Source organism: Malus domestica, chromosome 16 (assembly GCF_042453785.1).
Source record: "Malus domestica chromosome 16, GDT2T_hap1".
NCBI classification, from domain to species: Eukaryota; Viridiplantae; Streptophyta; class Magnoliopsida; order Rosales; family Rosaceae; genus Malus; species Malus domestica.
In genome coordinates, this window is record NC_091676.1 from 2,430,776 (window position 1) to 2,448,441 (window position 17,666).

The 17,666-nt window shown below is 39.4% G+C and overlaps 3 protein-coding genes across 3 annotated transcripts; 2 read left to right on the plus strand and 1 right to left on the minus strand.

The window, feature by feature from the left end:
• Positions 1-2,063: 2,063 nt before the first annotated feature.
• LOC103402644 (fructose-bisphosphate aldolase 3, chloroplastic-like) lies at positions 2,064-4,962 on the minus strand. The gene is made up of 6 exons (XM_008341389.4): positions 4,601-4,962; positions 3,621-3,890; positions 3,399-3,508; positions 3,191-3,281; positions 2,739-3,008; positions 2,064-2,577 (listed from the first exon to the last, which is right to left on the minus strand). The coding sequence occupies exons 1-6, from the start codon at positions 4,760-4,762 to the stop codon at positions 2,299-2,301; spliced, it is 1,182 nt and encodes a 393-aa protein (XP_008339611.3). The 5' UTR covers positions 4,763-4,962; the 3' UTR covers positions 2,064-2,298.
• A 3,584-nt stretch (positions 4,963-8,546) lies between these two features.
• On the plus strand, positions 8,547-10,792 carry LOC139192751 (protein PHYTOCHROME-DEPENDENT LATE-FLOWERING-like). Its single transcript, XM_070815418.1, has 6 exons — positions 8,547-8,939; positions 9,550-9,622; positions 9,700-9,764; positions 9,876-9,938; positions 10,584-10,657; positions 10,708-10,792. The coding sequence occupies exons 1-6, from the start codon at positions 8,817-8,819 to the stop codon at positions 10,790-10,792; spliced, it is 483 nt and encodes a 160-aa protein (XP_070671519.1). The 5' UTR covers positions 8,547-8,816.
• Positions 10,793-11,326: 534 nt separating this feature from the next.
• Positions 11,327-15,063, plus strand: LOC103402645 (protein PHYTOCHROME-DEPENDENT LATE-FLOWERING-like). The gene is made up of 5 exons (XM_029095389.2): positions 11,327-12,486; positions 12,583-12,812; positions 12,926-13,080; positions 13,536-13,574; positions 13,675-15,063. Exons 1-5 carry the CDS (start codon positions 11,327-11,329, stop codon positions 14,911-14,913), a joined length of 2,823 nt encoding a protein of 940 aa, XP_028951222.2. The 3' UTR covers positions 14,914-15,063.
• The last annotated feature ends 2,603 nt before the right edge of the window (positions 15,064-17,666 follow it).

Sequence of the window (17,666 nt, forward strand, 5' to 3'; positions counted from 1 at the left end):
CCTCTTTTGCAGATAAAACGCTTTGCACTCTGGAATTTTACGATTTATTTCTCTTTATTTTATAAAACAAAATTCAATGCCCTTTCTGCCCGGATTTTACAAGAAAATATACATGCTTTTTCAGTTTTTCCAAATAAAAAATTTATTTTAGATGACAACTTTTCTTTTCTTTTAAAAATGAGGACAACGGGTGGTAAGCCACAATTATCCATATTTTCGAAGGTCGGGAAAACTTAAAGAGGCATTTCAACCTCTTTCTGGTCACAAGTCTGGCTTCCACACCAGACGCAGGTTTCGAATTCGAGACATCTAATTTTTAGTTTTTAAGGAAGCTTTGTAATCCGTTCTTTATTATTAGGCCACCAGCTCGTGGTTTTAGATGACAACTTATGTGCAATGTATAGGGTTGGTAGGTTTTATTAAGGTATTGAGTTACGGATTTATTGTGGCACTCACATAGTTTTTATTTGTGTACATGAGGAAATTGAGAAAATTTTTAGTAATTTTAATATTTCCCGTCAATTTTTAGAAAAGGAGTTGCTATTGTCATCTGAAAGTCATTGAGAAGAAAAAAGCTTTGTCATCTAAAAATGGAGACCAAATCTTCTGCACCCAAAATGGGTGTGACTTCTCTGTGGCTTCAATAAGTGTCTTACACGTATTTAATATCTTAACTTTTCTTAAATTTGTTGTCATGAATTTAATGTATCAGACACTTATTAAGGCCATAAATAAGCCACACCCATTTTGGGTGCAGAAGATTTGATCTCCTAAAAATGTCATTGTGAGGACAAAGTGCATGTCAGCCTCGTTTGGAAATGTTGCTTTTTCAAGATCCACTTATATTTTTTTTTTGGCGAACTGGAATAACTAACAACCGGGCAAAGATGCCAAAGATACAAAGAAGCCTACCCCGAGGCAAAAGCAAGCAGCAACAACTAAGGAAAAGCAGTACAAAGAGGTAAAGACGACATCGCACCAAATGCTAAAAATGTCATTCCTCATACTGCCAGGAAGAAATTAATGGGGACAAGGGAGACCATCATTACATAGAACATGAACAAGGGAGGATGGGGGTTTGTTGACCCAAATATTATCACATACCTCCCTACTTTGCCGCAACGCCAGAAGATCCGCAGCCATATTGGCCGATCTTGGAACCCAAGACCAGTGGCAATCATTAAAAGACTCCCCCATTCTTTTGCATCGCGCTAAAATTGGGAAAGCTTCCCAACTGCCCATCGTATCCAAGTCTCGAATACAGGATATGGATTCCTGAGAGTCAGATTCCACGATGACAAAATTCCATCCCATGTTTCTTCCAAACTCACACCCATGCAGCACTGCTAAAGCTTCTGCCACTGCCACAGAAGAGCCCGTGACCCTCATCCTGTTCGCTGCCACAAACCTGCCCGCATCGTCCCGAGCCACAACACCCACAAAACCCGAAGCCCCACTCCTTAACCAGCTTGCATCCACATTAATTTTGATAAAACCCACACAAGGTGGAGACCAATGGACATCAGAAGCCGATCCATTTACAGAAATTGGCAAACTAATTACCGTAGCCTGAGAAGATTCCTTGAAGGCAGCCACAGAATGGGTGATAACTGCAATGATCTGTCGAGGAAAGATAGGTTGTTGATTGAAGAGAAAGTTGCATCTTGCCTTCCATATATACCAACATGTGGTAGCAACATATGAAAGCATGTTGTTCCTCACACTTGTCTGCCCATTTACCGAACCAACAATATCACCCAACCAATTAGCCCAAGTTGTGACCGCTCCCCTCCGCAAGCCTCTAGTTAACCTTCCCCCAAGGCATACCTCCTCTACCCGATCCACTTATATTTTTATGCAATACCGCACTAGTTATATGTTTCTTGAACAAAGAACTCAAGTGCTTTCCAGGATTCACTTACACTTATATAAAGATAGGTTTCAAAAGCACTTTCATCAAAAACACTTTTAATCATTTTAAAAGCATTTCCAAATCCGTCAACTACTAGACAGGAAGCACGAACCAATCTCAAGAATCACAAATAAATAGGCGGATCTTAACCTTGAGAGGATAGAAATACTTTCACCACTTCCACCTTCATAAGTTACAATTTGCAAAACATATCGTTTTATCATCGGTCTTATTCAAGCCCTCGAGTCTTCTAATGGGGGAAAAAGAAATCAAAAAGCTTTTACTCAAGCATACGTAAGCTAACACCGAAAAAGAAACTGCTGTAAATTACACCCGTCTCGAGTTTCAACTTCCAAGGAGAGGAATGAATTGCCTCAGACTCTGGCTTAGTATGTATAGCCCTTGACGAACATACCCTTCTTGGCTTCCTCGTCCTCACCCGCGGCAGAGTACTTTCCTAGCTGAGCCAAGGAGTTTGCCTTTGCTCGCACCAAAAGTGCCTTTTGTGCGGCCTCCACATTCTCAGGACGTCCTTGCCATGCCTTAAGCACAGAATTCTGCAGGGCACGTGCGTACGAGAAGGATACATGCCAGGGGTTGGGGCTTTGGTTCATTGCATGAAGGTTGAGGGTTGCTTCTGCTTCAGATTGTCCTCCTGACAAAAACTGAGAAGTAAACAGAGAAAATATCAATTAGCCTATGGGTCGATGGTAACAAATATCATGAGTATTACGTTCTTTTAGTAATATTATTGTAGTAATATTCAACAACACCAGAAGGTGAACAAACAAGTTGCACAGTTCGGTATTGTTTGCAACAATCTTACCATGATTCCTGGCACCGCAGGAGGAACTCTCCTTTTAAGCACTGTGAGGGTAGCCTTTGCAATGGCTTCTGGAGTAGCCTTTTCCTTGTGTTCAGCCCCTGGGGTAACCATGCTAGGCTTAAGAAGGATTCCTTCGAACACCACATTGTTTTCGGCCAAGTAATAGAATACTTCTGCCCAGACCTTCTCTGCAACTTCAAGTGTCCTTTCGATTGGGTGATCCCCGTCGAGAAGAATCTCAGGCTCTACAATGGGCACCAGACCATTGTCCTGCAAATAATGTCATACCAATGAATCATAACCATAATGTTTTACAATTATCACCAATGGGTAAAAAAAAAAAAAAGGAAATATCTATTTTTTACTTTCAAGTTGGCAAAAAAATTTTCACTCTTACAACATAAAATGTTTTACCAAATCCAACTAACATAGCTATCTAAAATTGAACATACCTGAGAAATGGCAGCATAACGAGCAAGTCCCCATGCAGCTTCCTTAACAGCTAGAGCAGAAGGACCACAAGGAATGCTAACAACTGTACGCCTGCACATTTCAATGAGAGGACACTTCGATAAGTTTATCTAAGAATAGATCAAATGGACTGAACAATAGTAGAAACTCTATATAGCAGACGTCCACAAGAGATACTAGTTGACTTACCATTTAGCAAAACGAGCACCTTGCTTATAGTACTCCGCAGAACGTGAAGCCAATCCATCTAAGCCTTGGCACCAAGATTCATTGTTAGACCCGGGGAGAGGAACCAAACCCTGAACCACGAAAGAAGCACGTGAATGACAATCAAAGATCTCATCTGAGATTCTGAAGTATGTAACGAAATTTCACAAACTATATAGAACCCAGATTCTAGTGGCATCTTACCTTATCAACTTTGATTCCAGGTACAATTTTCTGGTCGCACAAAACATCCACAAATTTCTTCCCATCGGTTGTAGACTGGTAAAGTGTTTCCTCAAAAAGAATGGCACCTGAAATGTATTCGCCAAGGCCAGGGGTGGTCAACAAAAGTTGCCTGTAAGCCTGTCGGTTAACCTCGGTATTGTCCAACCCAATCGAGTCTAACCTCTTTCCACAAGTTGCATTTGATTCATCAATAGCGAGTATACCACGACCAGGGGATGCAATAGTTTTCTGTACCATCCAAAAACAAGCAAAAACGAGTTAAAATCAATTACAAGCAGTGTCAGATCAAACTACACAGGAAAGTAGAAACACAACTTTCCAATCTAGTCACCAAAATCTTCAGCAATTCTATCGAACACCAAATCTTTTTCTTCTCTTTAGGAAATCCACACGAAACAAGAACATATATATTAATCAATTGAAGAGGAATAACACTAGACCACATGATAAGCCATACTAATTAGGTATGAAACTCGCCATCTGAGCCAGTCGAACATGAGACCTTTCACTTACTAGTGAAGCGGTATACTACTGGACACCGTAGTGATAGTGATATACTAATCAACTGAAAGGAATAGCACTAGATCACACGATGAGCCATAATAATTAGATATGAAACTCGCCGTCTGATCGAGTCGAACATGAGACGTTTCCCTAGTGAAAGCGGAATACTACTAGGTAGTGATAGTGACATATTGATCAATTGATTAAGCAAGACATATTAATCAGTTGAATTAAGCAAACAAATCAAATTCATATCCGGACAAACAAATCAAATCAAATCAAATCACAAAAAAATTATTAAATAAATCGTAACTAAGAAAATGATCAGTCTAAAATAGATTCAAACTTTCAGCCAGCGATGAAATCACCAAACAAAAACCTCGAATTGTGCATAAATATTAGCGAAACGAAAACAAGTTAAAGAGAATACGCACGGCGGTTAGGACGAGTTCGTCGGTGTAGGCCTTGGCACGGATCGGGACGGCGACTCGGCGAGTAGCGAGGCTAGTCGACGATCCAGGACGCTGAGTGAAGGACTGCTGTCCGATCCACTGAGACGACGCCGCATTAAGCTTCGCTAAGCTGGAACAGGCCATGGCTTCGAGCAGAGACGATCGAAATTACTTTGGAGAGGTCGACTGATTGTTTGTTTCCCGATAAAATGTTTAAGCCTGACGGGGGTTGGTGGGTGCGAAGAGAAAGAGAGATGGTGTGATATAAAAATAAGACGTTATTCTTGGGGAGTCCGCACTTGGCTTTACGAGTTGCAATGGGACAAGCAACACGCGAGACTACCAAACGGTTCTTATTGTATCATTGTGTGATTTACCAGATTAACCTTTCGTAAATGACGATCTTGTCCTTGCAGTCGCCAAGAAAAAGGATTTTTGGGGTATTAAATGGGTCGGGTCACGTTTACCCTTACCTACCAATTGACAGCTTTGCCAATGCGGCTTGTGTTAGGTTGGCGGAGGAAAAATAAAAAATAAAACTATTATTATGTAGGAAATTGTGATCATTTCATTTTTCAAATAACGCTTCAGTGAAGCGATTATATTTATGTATACTGATGTGAGTTTAATCTTTATCGATTTTCTTCTTTTAATAATGATATATCGCTATACATAAAAAAAATTATAATCTACCCTTAATGAAAATTTTGTTTGTTTTTTTTAACAAACGATAATTTACACTAATGAGAAATGAATGTGTTAAGTCTCATAATGTGATAGCACCAATGTGGTTCAAATTCGTCTTTGACGATAATCGAACCTAAAATCTCTTACTTACGAGTGAAAAAGAATACTACTAGACTATAATACTAGCTGACCTCATTTTTTTTCTTTATTAGGTATAAAAATGTAAAATAATATTTTTAGAGTGCGAATTACATCTTCAAATTTAATTAGGAAAAAACAAAAAACAAAAGAGAAATAAATGAAAAGGAAACCGATCCCCCACGGGACATGACAAAAGAGCCACACCTTCGTGATTCACGATTCGACGCTTGCTTTGCATGACAAGTTTGACATAGGCCAAAGGAGGCTTTATTTTTTTTTTGGGTAAAGGTCAAGGAGAATTTCCTTTTTTCTGAAAATAGTGAATTAAGTAATAACGGATAATTTCCGTTTTATAAGAAAAAGGAAGATAATATTTACTTCTATATGATGTCTTCATTTGGTGAGCTATATTCTTAGCCTAGCCCATAAAATTGAAAAAAAATATAAAAAGATTCCTATTTGTCTTTGAAGCCCACGGCCCACCCGTTGACAATTTGAACACTGAGTCAAACGTTAAATTCAACCGGTGTTAATAAATAATAAACAAATGATTGTCAGCTCCTAATGATATTTAGTGTTTTGCTTGTTACTTTGATTTTTATGAGGGAGAATCCTCGTAGGATCGTCTTTGTGAGGATTCTTGAAATCTTTCAATTATATCTGTTTATCGTACATCGTGTGGTAAAAAATTATTGTAAATTTTTTTATTTAAAATTGAATATAAACAGTACCTGACGAAAATTGACCGCACGATATACAATGAAATGATATGACTTGTGGATCCCCAGGATTCTCACAAAAAAATATCCGGTGAGGATCCTCATTCGATTTCTATTTCACATGCAGTTTTCTTTGTACTTAGAGAAAAAATTTCAGTATACTGAAAACACGGGTTTGAACACCAATTATCATAATACAATTGGTTGTATTTTTTTTTTTTAAGTTTTCAACCAATTGTACTATGACACTTAGTCTTCTTAATCGTATTGCCAGCACACTAAAAAAATCTCTCATACATGTGAGATGCCTCTCCTCCTTAACTAATTATTATTTTCATTTATTACTCGAGTTACATGTACTTTAATCTAAACTACAAAGAAAAAATCAATCAAACTTAGGAGTAGGTAAGAGACCACGTTGCTCGTGCCAGATTGAGACCTAGTTTGGGAGTGAGGTGCTTAAAAAAAAAGCACCCATGAAAAAAAGCTGTGAGGGTTTTAGGTGTTTGGTAAACTGAAAAAAAAAGGGCTTATTTTGGAAGTTGCTGTGAGAATAAGCTGAAATCAAAGGAAAAAGCTGAAGCTGCTATTTGCAGCTTTGGAAAACTGGCTTTTTTTCAAAGCACACGGAGCTACAATGCTTCTTTAATGAAAAGACCCACTATTAGACTGTTTTTTTTTTCAAAAGCACTTTTACAAAAAAGTTTACCAAACACTCTGCTGATTTATTTCACAGCCGCTTATTCTCACAGCAACTTTTTTTTCAAATCACAGCAATACCAAACCAGCCTTGACTACTATACTTCTTAGCCGATTACTTTTAGTTCGAAAAACAATGTAAATATCTGATTAAAATCAAATACACACTACTAAAAAAAATTTAAAATCGTATAAAAAGTTTCTCTTTATATCCACATCGTGTTGTTAACTATTTTTAGTAAGTAATTGAACAATGTTGTTTTTTTTTTGTTTCGTTCGTGTCTTGCAGCTATAATACTGGTTTTTGTTTGGCTACGTTAACATTATTTGTACGTTGGATCGTATAATGCAGCCAAAGTAATTTGTATACCATATCGCGTTATTGACTATTTTTAGTAAACAATTAAACAATTTTGTTTTTTTTTTCTCGTTCGTGTCTTAGAGCTATAATACTGGTATTTGTTTGGCTGCATTATACATTACCATGTGCTTTTTTGTTTAGATGTACTCTTCTATTTACACGTGGAAACGTATAATGCAGCCAAAATAATGTTCTATATTAGATTGCGTTATTAACTATTTTTAGTAAACAGCTGAACAATCTTGTATTTTGTTTTCCTTCGTGTCTTGCAGCTATGATACTGGTATTTGTTTGGTTGCACTATATGTTGTTAGGTGCTTTTCTATTTACTGGTATTTGTTTTTTTCGTTATTTGTAACGGTTTATCATTATTCGAGATTAACTAAGCTGGAAGTCGAACAGATGATTTTTTTTTTTTAATAAGGATGATAAAGAATTAAGCGAGTCGAGCTACGCATAAGGTTTGGTCATCGGACTACAATAGTAGAAACCTTACTCTCTAAACCTGCACAAGTCGAACAGATGAATCACGAACAAACAAAGAAGTGTTACATTACAGTGATGTATAATTAGCTCTCTGTTTATTTATCACATGTCGCAAACCGAAGCATGGTAAAATTTCCACTTTGTGTAACATTCAACCCTATTCAAAATAGGTTTTTTTTAATCCAAAATAATATTTGAGATTGGCATAACTCATCACTTTGGTTTCTGACATGAAAATCAATTGAAGTAATCTTTGAGTTTGTTCGTAAATGATTTTAGTAATTCCATGATAAATTTGTCAATATCTTTATTAAGTTGTCATGTCAACGACCATGTGATTACATTTTCAAGAGTATTTTTGTCAAACCAACCCCTTCACTTAATGATCATGTTGACAAATTCTTCACAAAATGACCAAAATGATTGACAGTTGACAAACTCAGATACCACTTATATTGATTTTCATTGTTGAAGACCAAAGTGATGAGTTATGTCAATCTTATAAAGCACTTGAGCTAAAAAGCCTTCAAGAAAATCTTCAAAACTCAACTTGTTTTGATGTTGATGTGTCATGTATAACGATTAGAACCCATAAAGAACGATGCAGCCCAACTACACCACAACATTCCCAAGGTGAGTGATTTATCACATCGGAGATGCAAATAAGACCAAATCCATTTTCCACCAAATCACCTACATGATCAACACATTTCACCCATGCAACCATAAAGCGCCAAAATGGCCGTTGCCTTTACACAGAACTCCCGGAAAAAAATCCAAAAAGTGAATTGAATTCAAGAGCCCCCACATCCACCGATGCAATATAAAGATAAAACAAAATTGTATAACGCCATCACAGCATAAGCTGTAAATTTATCAAGTTTCCATATAATACTATATTGGATTTGGAGCTGTATATATACTACGTGTTTCTGTTCATGGCTAAGTTATCAACCTATGAATCGTGACCCTCCGAGAACCAGAGCGAAACGGGCAGTTTCCGATACAACTAGGGCACATTCCCGCCGTCCCTCTCAAACCCATTTCATCGTTTTCTGTGTAACCAAAAGGTGGTGGAGGAAATTCTGAGTGAAGTGAGGGAGACATGGGTGTGTCGTTCCAGGTTGCAAAGACGGGTACGAGGTACAGACCGAAGCTGCTTCCGACTGAGGAGAAAGACAGCAGTGAAAACGATTCGGGTTCTGACCCTCAGCAGCGAGAGAACGAGGTCTTGTAGATGTTATGAGTTCGAGTTTTTTCACCAGCCAACCTTTTATTCAACCTGCTTCATAGTATTATTTTGATTGATCGGTTGTTGTTTGTTGTATTGTTGTTTTATTGTCTCGGTTGGATTTTGGGGTTTCTGGTTTTTATGACATTTCTGTGGTTTTGGTTGATGGGTTTCTTTTCGGGTGGTGCTATCCACATATCCATTTTTACCTCTCACACATGGAAGGTAAAAACGAGTGTTTGGATAGCACCACCTGTTTTTTTTTTTCCTTGCCTGTAATTGTGATTCGTTGTTTGCATGGTTGAAGGTTGATTAATTCAGTGGGGAGTGAACTTTCACTTGTTTATGTGTTTTTATTTTTCCCCCATCTTTCGCTTTTTTTTTGTTTTATCGAAAGATTGCCCTTTTTTATACAAGCGATGTTGGGAGAGGAGAATCGAACTTGGGAGCTTGGATGAAAAATTTCGCCTTTAATTGTTGTCTTTTGTTATATAAAATGGACGTTTTAAAACATAATTTAGTTAACAAGTTGGATGTTTAGTTGAAACACATTTTCAAGTGCCTGTAAGGGTTTTAAATTATTAAATCTTCCAATGGTTTTGTGAAGGTTAATTGTACTGGGATGGGAGCTAAGGTTGCTGCTGCTGATCCTTCAAGTGTATTAGTCAATCTTTCAGAGGGTAACGCACCACTTTGATCTTGTAAGCTTATGATCTGCTGAGAATTTTTTCTTGTTGAGAGTCGATTTTTCGTGCAGACTTTGAGGTATCCTTTTCACTGAAGTTGTTTGAGAATGGATTTAACGTGGGAAAAGCTAACGAGGTCAGAAATCATGACGATAGATTCTTACAGAAGTTGCTTGCATTTGTTAAACTATTGTATCATTTGTAATCTTTCCACCGGCCATTAACGCACACCTTAATGCTTTTGTAGCTGCTCAATGGCGTACCAGAGCACTTGCATCCATATGATAGAGCATCAGAGAAACTTTTTACGGTAAGTCTGTGATTCATTATTTGCGCGGTGTGATTCACCAGAATGTCTTGGCAGTGACTTAACTTTTTGTTAGATAGGCTACAAGTTATTAATAGATAGCTAAGTGGTTCCCTTTCCTCCTCAGTTTTAACTAGATTGTTGAGGCCAAGATGACTGTTTTGCTTGCACATGCGAACTCAGTTCCACGGTCCGCTATTCCATTCCGCTCGGGCCTCTCTTTGGAGACTCCCTTCTTTCCAATCTATAAATATAGTGCTGCCTCGCTATACCGAGTCTTGCTATCTTGTTGTTGTACTTAGATCTTAACGGGTCATAGCCAGTGGCTTTTCACAACGACACTCATGGTCGATTGCTTCTACTTACGCTGCTTGTGCTGCATTTTATGCTTGTTAATTGTTTGAGTTCCTAAAACCCGGTTAAAATTTTAAGATAGGAAGGTCAGTTTCCATACGCATTTTATCGCCAGATAAACAGTTTACCTCTTTTCCTAAAACCCGCAAACATCACAGATTTTTAGGGGAATATTGGATAGAGCTATTGAAAAAAATGTTCCTACATATTGGGGTTTGTTTAGTTGTTATTGAACATCAAATGCTGGAATGAAAGGTCATGGAACTTTGATATCTTCTTTTCTTTTATTTTTAGATAAAATCTTCGGAATATTGTTCAACCTTAAAGCGATTCGTTAATATTTTAATGCAAGATGCAGGTTCTTTACTGTATATTTAACACTCATAATTTGGTTTTCTATATTTGTCGTGTTTATCAGGCGATTGAGTGTGGTTGGTTACCTGGAGATGTTTTTGATGCCTTACCTTGCAAATATGTCAATGGAGCCATCCTTTGTGAGGTGATGTCTTTGTTTTAGTGTTTATTTGGTCATTGGCATTAGGTATGGTAGTTTTGTCTTCTTGAAAGATGTTTCCTTCGCAGATTCAAGATTACCGCAGTTGTTTGATCCAAGAAAGAGCGACTGTTCCTACAAATAAAGTTCCAAGTGTTCACAAGGTTCTCTTGCATATGCGCACGGAAAATGTTGTCAAAGACATCTTGTCAATCTCCAATAATTCTTGGACCTACAGAGACTTTTTGGTTGGTAGACTTTTGTAGTGAGCATCTGTATGCTCCTCGGCTTTCCGCTCAAGCTTATTGCCTCGTTCTCATGTTCATTTCCTTGTTCTTGTTCAGGAAGTTGAGTCCCAAATTGTCAAGGCTCTGCAACCTGCTCTTCATCTAAATCCACAGCCATTGCAGGACATATACTCTGGAGAATCCTTAAGAAAGAAGGTACTGGAAGTGATAGAATTCGTGTAACGCCTGCCAAAGTTCCAAATGCGTGAAGCATATTACCTAACTTTTCCATTTTTTAGCAGATCAATCTTGGAATTATGTGGAGCTGGAAAAGGCGAAAGCTGAGTAATGCATCAGACACCGACATAGATTTCAACAACTCTCATCATGTAGCTGACATTACCGTTAATTGTGCTACTCAGAGTTGCAGCTCTCTAGCTGGTTTATCGTATCAAGAAAGAGGCATTACATTTTCGGAGCACAATGTTGTACGAGAGAACTCATTATCCACAAGAAAACAACCTTCTTCAAGAGAATTGGGGAACTCACTTTCCAATCTGTTGACATCACAGCCTACATCTAAAGCTGCATATAGTTGTAGCCAGGCTTCTTTACCGATGGTTGCAGTGTCTGATTTTGCCGCTTTACCCAAACCAAGTCTTAACTACTCAAATAATGGTTTGGGAATGCCTGGTTCATCGGCTCTTGATAAGAGAGTCAGATGTGAAACACAAGCAGTTCAAGCACCAATGCTAAAGAAACCCAAGCCAGAGCCCGTGGACTTATCTTATCAGCAGCTTACTGGAAGCCAAGCTGAAACCAGTCTTCTACCTTATCTACAGTGGAAGAAAAAATTGTTGCATCAACCCAGTGAGGGTGGAAAAGTTATACATGAAAGAATCCAGGAGAAAGAGCGTCCCTTGGCGATAATAAATAATGGTCAGACAAGAAGTTTTCAAGGAATCTCAGAGCTGCAGGCTGCTTTCGACACTTCTAATGTTAAGTTAGAGCCTGAAAAAGATAGTTTCCCCAGTTCAAATTTTAGGAAGACCAAAAATGAGCACCGTGTGATGGACAGGATACCTGTTCAGTCTTATCTCCAGCAATCACAAAAGCAACAATCATCATCTCAATTAAGAGATAATGTATCTACTAATATGAGGATGCACAGAAGTGTCTCTCAATTGAGGACGGGTTCAGATATATTCCAGGTTGCAGCTCCTGAGAATTGTGCGTCTGCAAGTTCTCCAAACATAACCTTTCTGCCATCAGAGGTAGTTGTTCCTCCAAAGCAGAAAACAGATCCTCGTCCTAAACGCTCCAGAAAAAAGACTGATGATTCTAGTGCTAGCATGGGCAATACCAATGCTGCTGATGCAAACCATGTTTCCATGAATCTTACTTCATCTCGGCCATCAAGACCTAAAGCTGGATCTTTCCCTGAGAGCTTTTTGAAGATTCAAGCAGTGACTGAGAGGTAGTATCATAGTTAAAGTCATGCCAGTTATACTGCAAATAGTTCTGTTTCTGCAGTCTTGCTTGTTATGATGTGTAATGCTTTGTAATGCATCAGGTATGGACTACATAACAGGGAGTACAAATTGGACCCATTTTTGCGAAGGAAACCCTTTTCTTCCGTAACTCCATTGGTTTCTTACCAACTCTTATCTTCAGGAGATAACAAAAAGTGGGAGAATACTTCCGCAGATAAAATTTCTCTCAAAGAATGCTTTCTGGACAGGGGTATCGGTATTTATGAAACTCGGACATTGACTTTTCTACGTCAATCTCACATCCATCAAGGTAAAGAACTGATTATGTTTGTCTTCCATGCATGTTATATATATACATGTATGTAATTTTCAACCCTTATCGCTACCTTTCTTCTCATTTTGAGTAATTCTATGCAATCCTAGAAAATGAGACTCCCATCGTTGATAGAGAGGCTCAGGTCAGACTGATCATATCAGAGAAGCTGAATGAGGGAATGATGAAAGCAAGTGTTGCTTATGGAACCGAAAAAGAGATGTTTTCAATTGATTATCCTCTTCTACCGGCTTCTACTAGCACTGTGAGTTTCCATTTGTGATTATTCAGAGTCTCCTCTTCTGATATATGATTGCGACGTTCCTTTTGGAATGCAATAAATCTTTCGATTATCAATCCCCTGACATCTGTTTTGAGTTTGTTACCCTGTGGTCTATTTTACATAGCAAAGCTCATGGTTTACAGATATTTCCTTGATATTTCAAGTAACTAATGAGCACTTATATCTTTTGTCAACTACTTCCGAATTGCGGTCCCATGATTTTATTTGCGCGTTCCCATAATTCCTTATTCCAATTTTCTTTTTCGAACCAACAGTTGGTCTATTTTGTGACTATAATTTTACGAGATTAAAATCTATCCAGCCTCCGTTAGCAAACTGTATAGAATAAGAAACGGAAGCCAGTTTATATCTTAGAATCGTGTTGCTGGGTTGATTTGATGAAGAAAGCATCTGATTTCATGTATTGTTCTTGGCAGCATTCTGCATACCTCTTGGCTACTCAGTTCACCACACTGGTATGTTTGTATCTGTTGCGGATTTTTCATGGATTAGGTTTGTTTCTCAGAACATAAAATAATACTTCGTTATTTACTCTTTCGTCATTCTTTTGGACAGATGAAGCATGAAGGGTACTACCTAGCTAGTTATCATGTAGGGCCGATTTCTCCCAAGGCTGACGGGGGCTTCAGCATTCAGTGGCATAGTGCTAGTATTAGTGCCACTCCATCAGCTCGACCAATCGCCCAACCTTCCTCAACTCTGACCCCAAGGTTATCACCTTCCGGACTCAGTCCCATATCCATGCAACGCCATTCACAGAACATTTTCTCTGGAGGCCAATTTCTCCCACCTGAAATCATACAGTTAGCTGCACAACTCCCGGACACTTGTATACCCAAGCAAGCTCTCAGCATTGCTACACAAGAAAATTGCATGATGCCGCAAGTCCGGCAGATTCTGAATAATTGTGCCTATTCAATGTATCAGACGCTGCAAATACAACAACAACAACAACAACGAAATCAATTCATGCAGGGGGGATCAGGAGGTGGAGGAGTAAGTGCAAGTGGTTTAGGTATGATTGAACGGGGTGGAGTCCAGGGACTTGGAAATTCTCGTCTTGGTTTGTTGGGTAATGGCATGGGCTTGAGGTCCTCTACTCCTCCTACGGAATTGGGAGGACGGATGCCTTGGGTTGGCAATGTAGGCCTGTTTAACAATCTTGGCAGTGAAGTATCTAGTTTAAATGACAGCAAGCTACCTCTTGGCCCGGTTTCTGATCTTCTGAGGGCCACAGAAGGCCAAGGGAAAGCCTTGATGAATGGGGTTTCGGTGGACATAACAAATTCTCGAGGCGTGACTACTAAATTAAGCAACCAGCAGCTGCTACAATTGCAGATGCATCCACTGGAAATGAGATCACTGTTTGAACAGAGGATACAACCGGAAATTAGATCACTGGTTGAGCAAAAGATACCGCCACAGATGCATCCACCAGAACTGGAATCATCAGTCCAGCAGCAGATACAACCGCAGATGTATCAACCGGGACTGGGATCACCAGTTGGGCAGCAGCTACAACCGCAGATGCATCAACAGGAAGTGGGATCACCAGTCCAGCAGCAGATGCAACCGGAAATGAGATCACCAGTCCAGCTGCCACAACAGAATACGGAGCAGCAGCAGGAAATGACATCATTGCTCCAGCATTCAGATACAGCAGCCATCGTAGTACAGCATGCAGGTTCACCTCATTGTCAAGTTACCCGTCATCAACAATTTGATCAAAGCCAACAACTTATCCCAGAGCCAGCAGCGCAACAGGCGAATGGTAAAGAGTCATCAAAGTGTTGATAAGAATTGCTTATAGTTTGTTTTAGTTGTTTTGTAAATTGTTAGTTTGGTTAAGGGCATAAGTGTAATCTGTTAGAATGCCCACAATATATATATCAAACTTTGTGTAATTATCTGATTGTATTGAATGAAAGAAAGATATTCAGTTTCTATATGGTATCACGACCGTCTCGCCTCACGGCCTTCTCTCTCTCGATCCTCTTCGCTTTCGCTCCTAATTTCTGATCTTTCTCTCTGAATTTTGCTGTGATTCTTCATTGTTCTTCTTCGATTGTCGCTTCGATCTTGTTGTTTGGTGTCTTTCTCGCTGCAATCAGCCATGGCGACTCCGTCAAATTCGTCTTCTCCTCTTGAGTCGGTGCAAGCTCCAAACCCTAATTCGTCAAATTATGCCATGTCTTCGTCTTCATATGCTTCTCTGACGATCCAAAACATTGGAAGTATGGTGCCAATTAAACTCAAACGCTCCAATTATCTCCCCTGGCGTGCTTTATTTGCTCCAATTCTGCGCCGGTATAAGCTCCTTGGCATCATTGATGGTACTGAGGTCTGTCCATCACCTCTTCTTTCTGATCGCTCTATCAATCCCGACTTTGACATTTGGAATGAGAAAGATCAGAACCTTCTCATCTGGTTGAATTCTACTCTGTCTGAAGAAGTGATTCCTTTCACTGTTGGTGTCTCGTCGTCTCGGGATCTATGGATCAAGCTTGAGCAGCGCTTTGGAGTAGTCTCTGATGCTCACATTCATCAGTTACGATCTCGTCTCCAATCCATTCAGAAAGGTTCACAGTCAATTTCTGATTATCTTCAACAAATCAAGGAAATCTCTGATGCCTTGATGGCGGCTGGTGCTCCTGTCACAGATCGTGACCTAATTGCGGCTACACTGGCTGGCTTACCTGATGAGTTTGAATCTTTTACTGATTCCCTTCTTCTTCGTCTTTCCCATACAACTCTGGATGAATTGCATGGCTTACTGCTCACCAAGGAATTATCAATGACTAGAAGGAAGAAAGCTGCTTCCTCTAACACCACAGAGCCTTTCCATGCCTTTGCTGCTCACTCGCTGCCTCCTCTTTTGCCTACACCGCCACCGCACCAAGCTTTTGCTGTTCAACCTCAGTCTTCTCGCGACAATTACCGTGGCAGTCATCGTGGAAACTATAGAGGCAATGCTCGTGGACATCGTGGCAATTATAAAGGTACCAATTTTCGTGGCAATTATCAAGGCTTTCGTGGCAACTCTCAAGGCTCTCGTGGTATCCAGTGTCAAATATGTGGATCAAACAGTCATGAGGCTATTGACTGTTTTGATCGAATGAACCCTGATATATTTGGCAAAGTTCCTCCTGCTAAACTTGCTGCTATGTGTGCACACTTTTCATCAAAGCCCACTCCTTCTTGGCTTATTGATTCGGGTGCAACTTCTCACATTACAAATGACATCTCTAACATTTCTTCTCCTACTCCTTACCGTGGTGAAGACAAGGTCTACATTGGTGATGGTAAAGGTTTGACAATTACCAACGTTGGTTCTTCGTTTTTACATACTCCCTCTGCTACATTTAAACTGCAACATGTTCTTCATGTACCATAAATGCAGCACAATTTACTATCTGCATATCAATTTCTCAAAGATAATTACTGTTCTTTGACTCTTAATTCTGATGGATCCTTTGTAAAGGATCGTTCTACGGGGAAGACGCTTTTGCGGGGACCGGTTAAAGATGGTTTTTATCCCCTGCAATGTACATCTCAGTCATCTCAGTCATCTCATCGTTCTGCTACTTCACCTACTGCCTTAATAAGTGTCAAAGCATCGATTTCAGTTTGGCACAGTCGACTTGGTCATCCGTCTTCATCAATATTCAGGCGTGTTCTCTCAACAAATAAGCTTGCTCTCACAGGAAAGGCTTCAGTGGATTTCTTTTGTTCTCACTGTGCTCTTGCAAAAAGTCACAAGCAGCCGTTCAGTTCTGTTAGTTCTACTTCTTCTTCTTGTTTAGAACTTTTACATTGTGATCTCTGGGGTCCAGCTCCTGTTATGTCAGTGAGTGGATCTAGATACTATCTGTTGATTGTAGATGACTATAGTAAATATAGTTGGTTCTTTCCTTTACAATCCAAATCTGCAGTGTATTCTGTATTGGTTCAGTTCAAGAGTTATGTAGAAAACCTTCTTGGCAATAAAATCAAAGTGTTTCGTTCAGATTCAGGGGGTGAATTTACTAGCACTGCACTACAGAATTTTTTCAAAACTCATGGTATTATACATCAATTCAGTTGTCCACATACACCTGAACAGAATGGTTGTGCAGAAAGAAAACATCGTCATCTGGTCGAGACTGCTCGCACACTTTTGGTTGCTTCTAATGTGCCTCATGTTTTCTGGGTAGAGGCCTTTTCCACTGCTATATACTTGATTAATCGACTTCCAATTTCTGGCATGATGCAGTCTCCATGGGAATTATTATTTCATACTTTCCCTGATTATTGTCGGCTGAAGGTCTTTGGTTGCAGCTGTTTTCCATGGCTTAAGCCTTATACAACTTCCAAACTGGACAGCAAAAGTAAGTATTGCGTGTTCTTGGGGTACAGTCTTCAACATAAGGGATATCGGTGCTTGGATCCATTGACACAGAGGGTCTATATATCTCGTCATGTTATTTTTGATGAATCTACATTCCCATTTCATCACTCTCACCCATTGTCCCCGAGTGCTTCCCGATTTAATACTGCATCTCCAGTTG

Excerpts from the sequence above, each read along its gene's own strand:
- LOC103402644 (XM_008341389.4), bottom strand. The coding sequence starts at position 4,762 with ATGGCCTGTTCCAGCTTAGCGAAGCTTAATGCGGCGTCGTCTCAGTGG. Across the intron at positions 3,891-4,600 it reads ACGAACTCGTCCTAACCGCC|AAAACTATTGCATCCCCTGG; the intron begins GTGCGTATTCTC and ends TGGATGGTACAG. Across the intron at positions 3,282-3,398 it reads GGTGCTCGTTTTGCTAAATG|GCGTACAGTTGTTAGCATTC; the intron begins GTAAGTCAACTA and ends TGAAATGTGCAG.
- LOC139192751 (XM_070815418.1), top strand. The coding sequence starts at position 8,817 with ATGGGTGTGTCGTTCCAGGTTGCAAAGACGGGTACGAGGTACAGACCG. Across the intron at positions 9,939-10,583 it reads CATCAGAGAAACTTTTTACG|ATAAAATCTTCGGAATATTG; the intron begins GTAAGTCTGTGA and ends TTTTATTTTTAG. Across the intron at positions 10,658-10,707 it reads CAAGATGCAGGTTCTTTACT|GCGATTGAGTGTGGTTGGTT; the intron begins GTATATTTAACA and ends CGTGTTTATCAG.
- LOC103402645 (XM_029095389.2), top strand. The coding sequence starts at position 11,327 with ATGTGGAGCTGGAAAAGGCGAAAGCTGAGTAATGCATCAGACACCGAC. Across the intron at positions 12,813-12,925 it reads TCAATCTCACATCCATCAAG|AAAATGAGACTCCCATCGTT; the intron begins GTAAAGAACTGA and ends ATGCAATCCTAG. Across the intron at positions 13,081-13,535 it reads TACCGGCTTCTACTAGCACT|CATTCTGCATACCTCTTGGC; the intron begins GTGAGTTTCCAT and ends TGTTCTTGGCAG.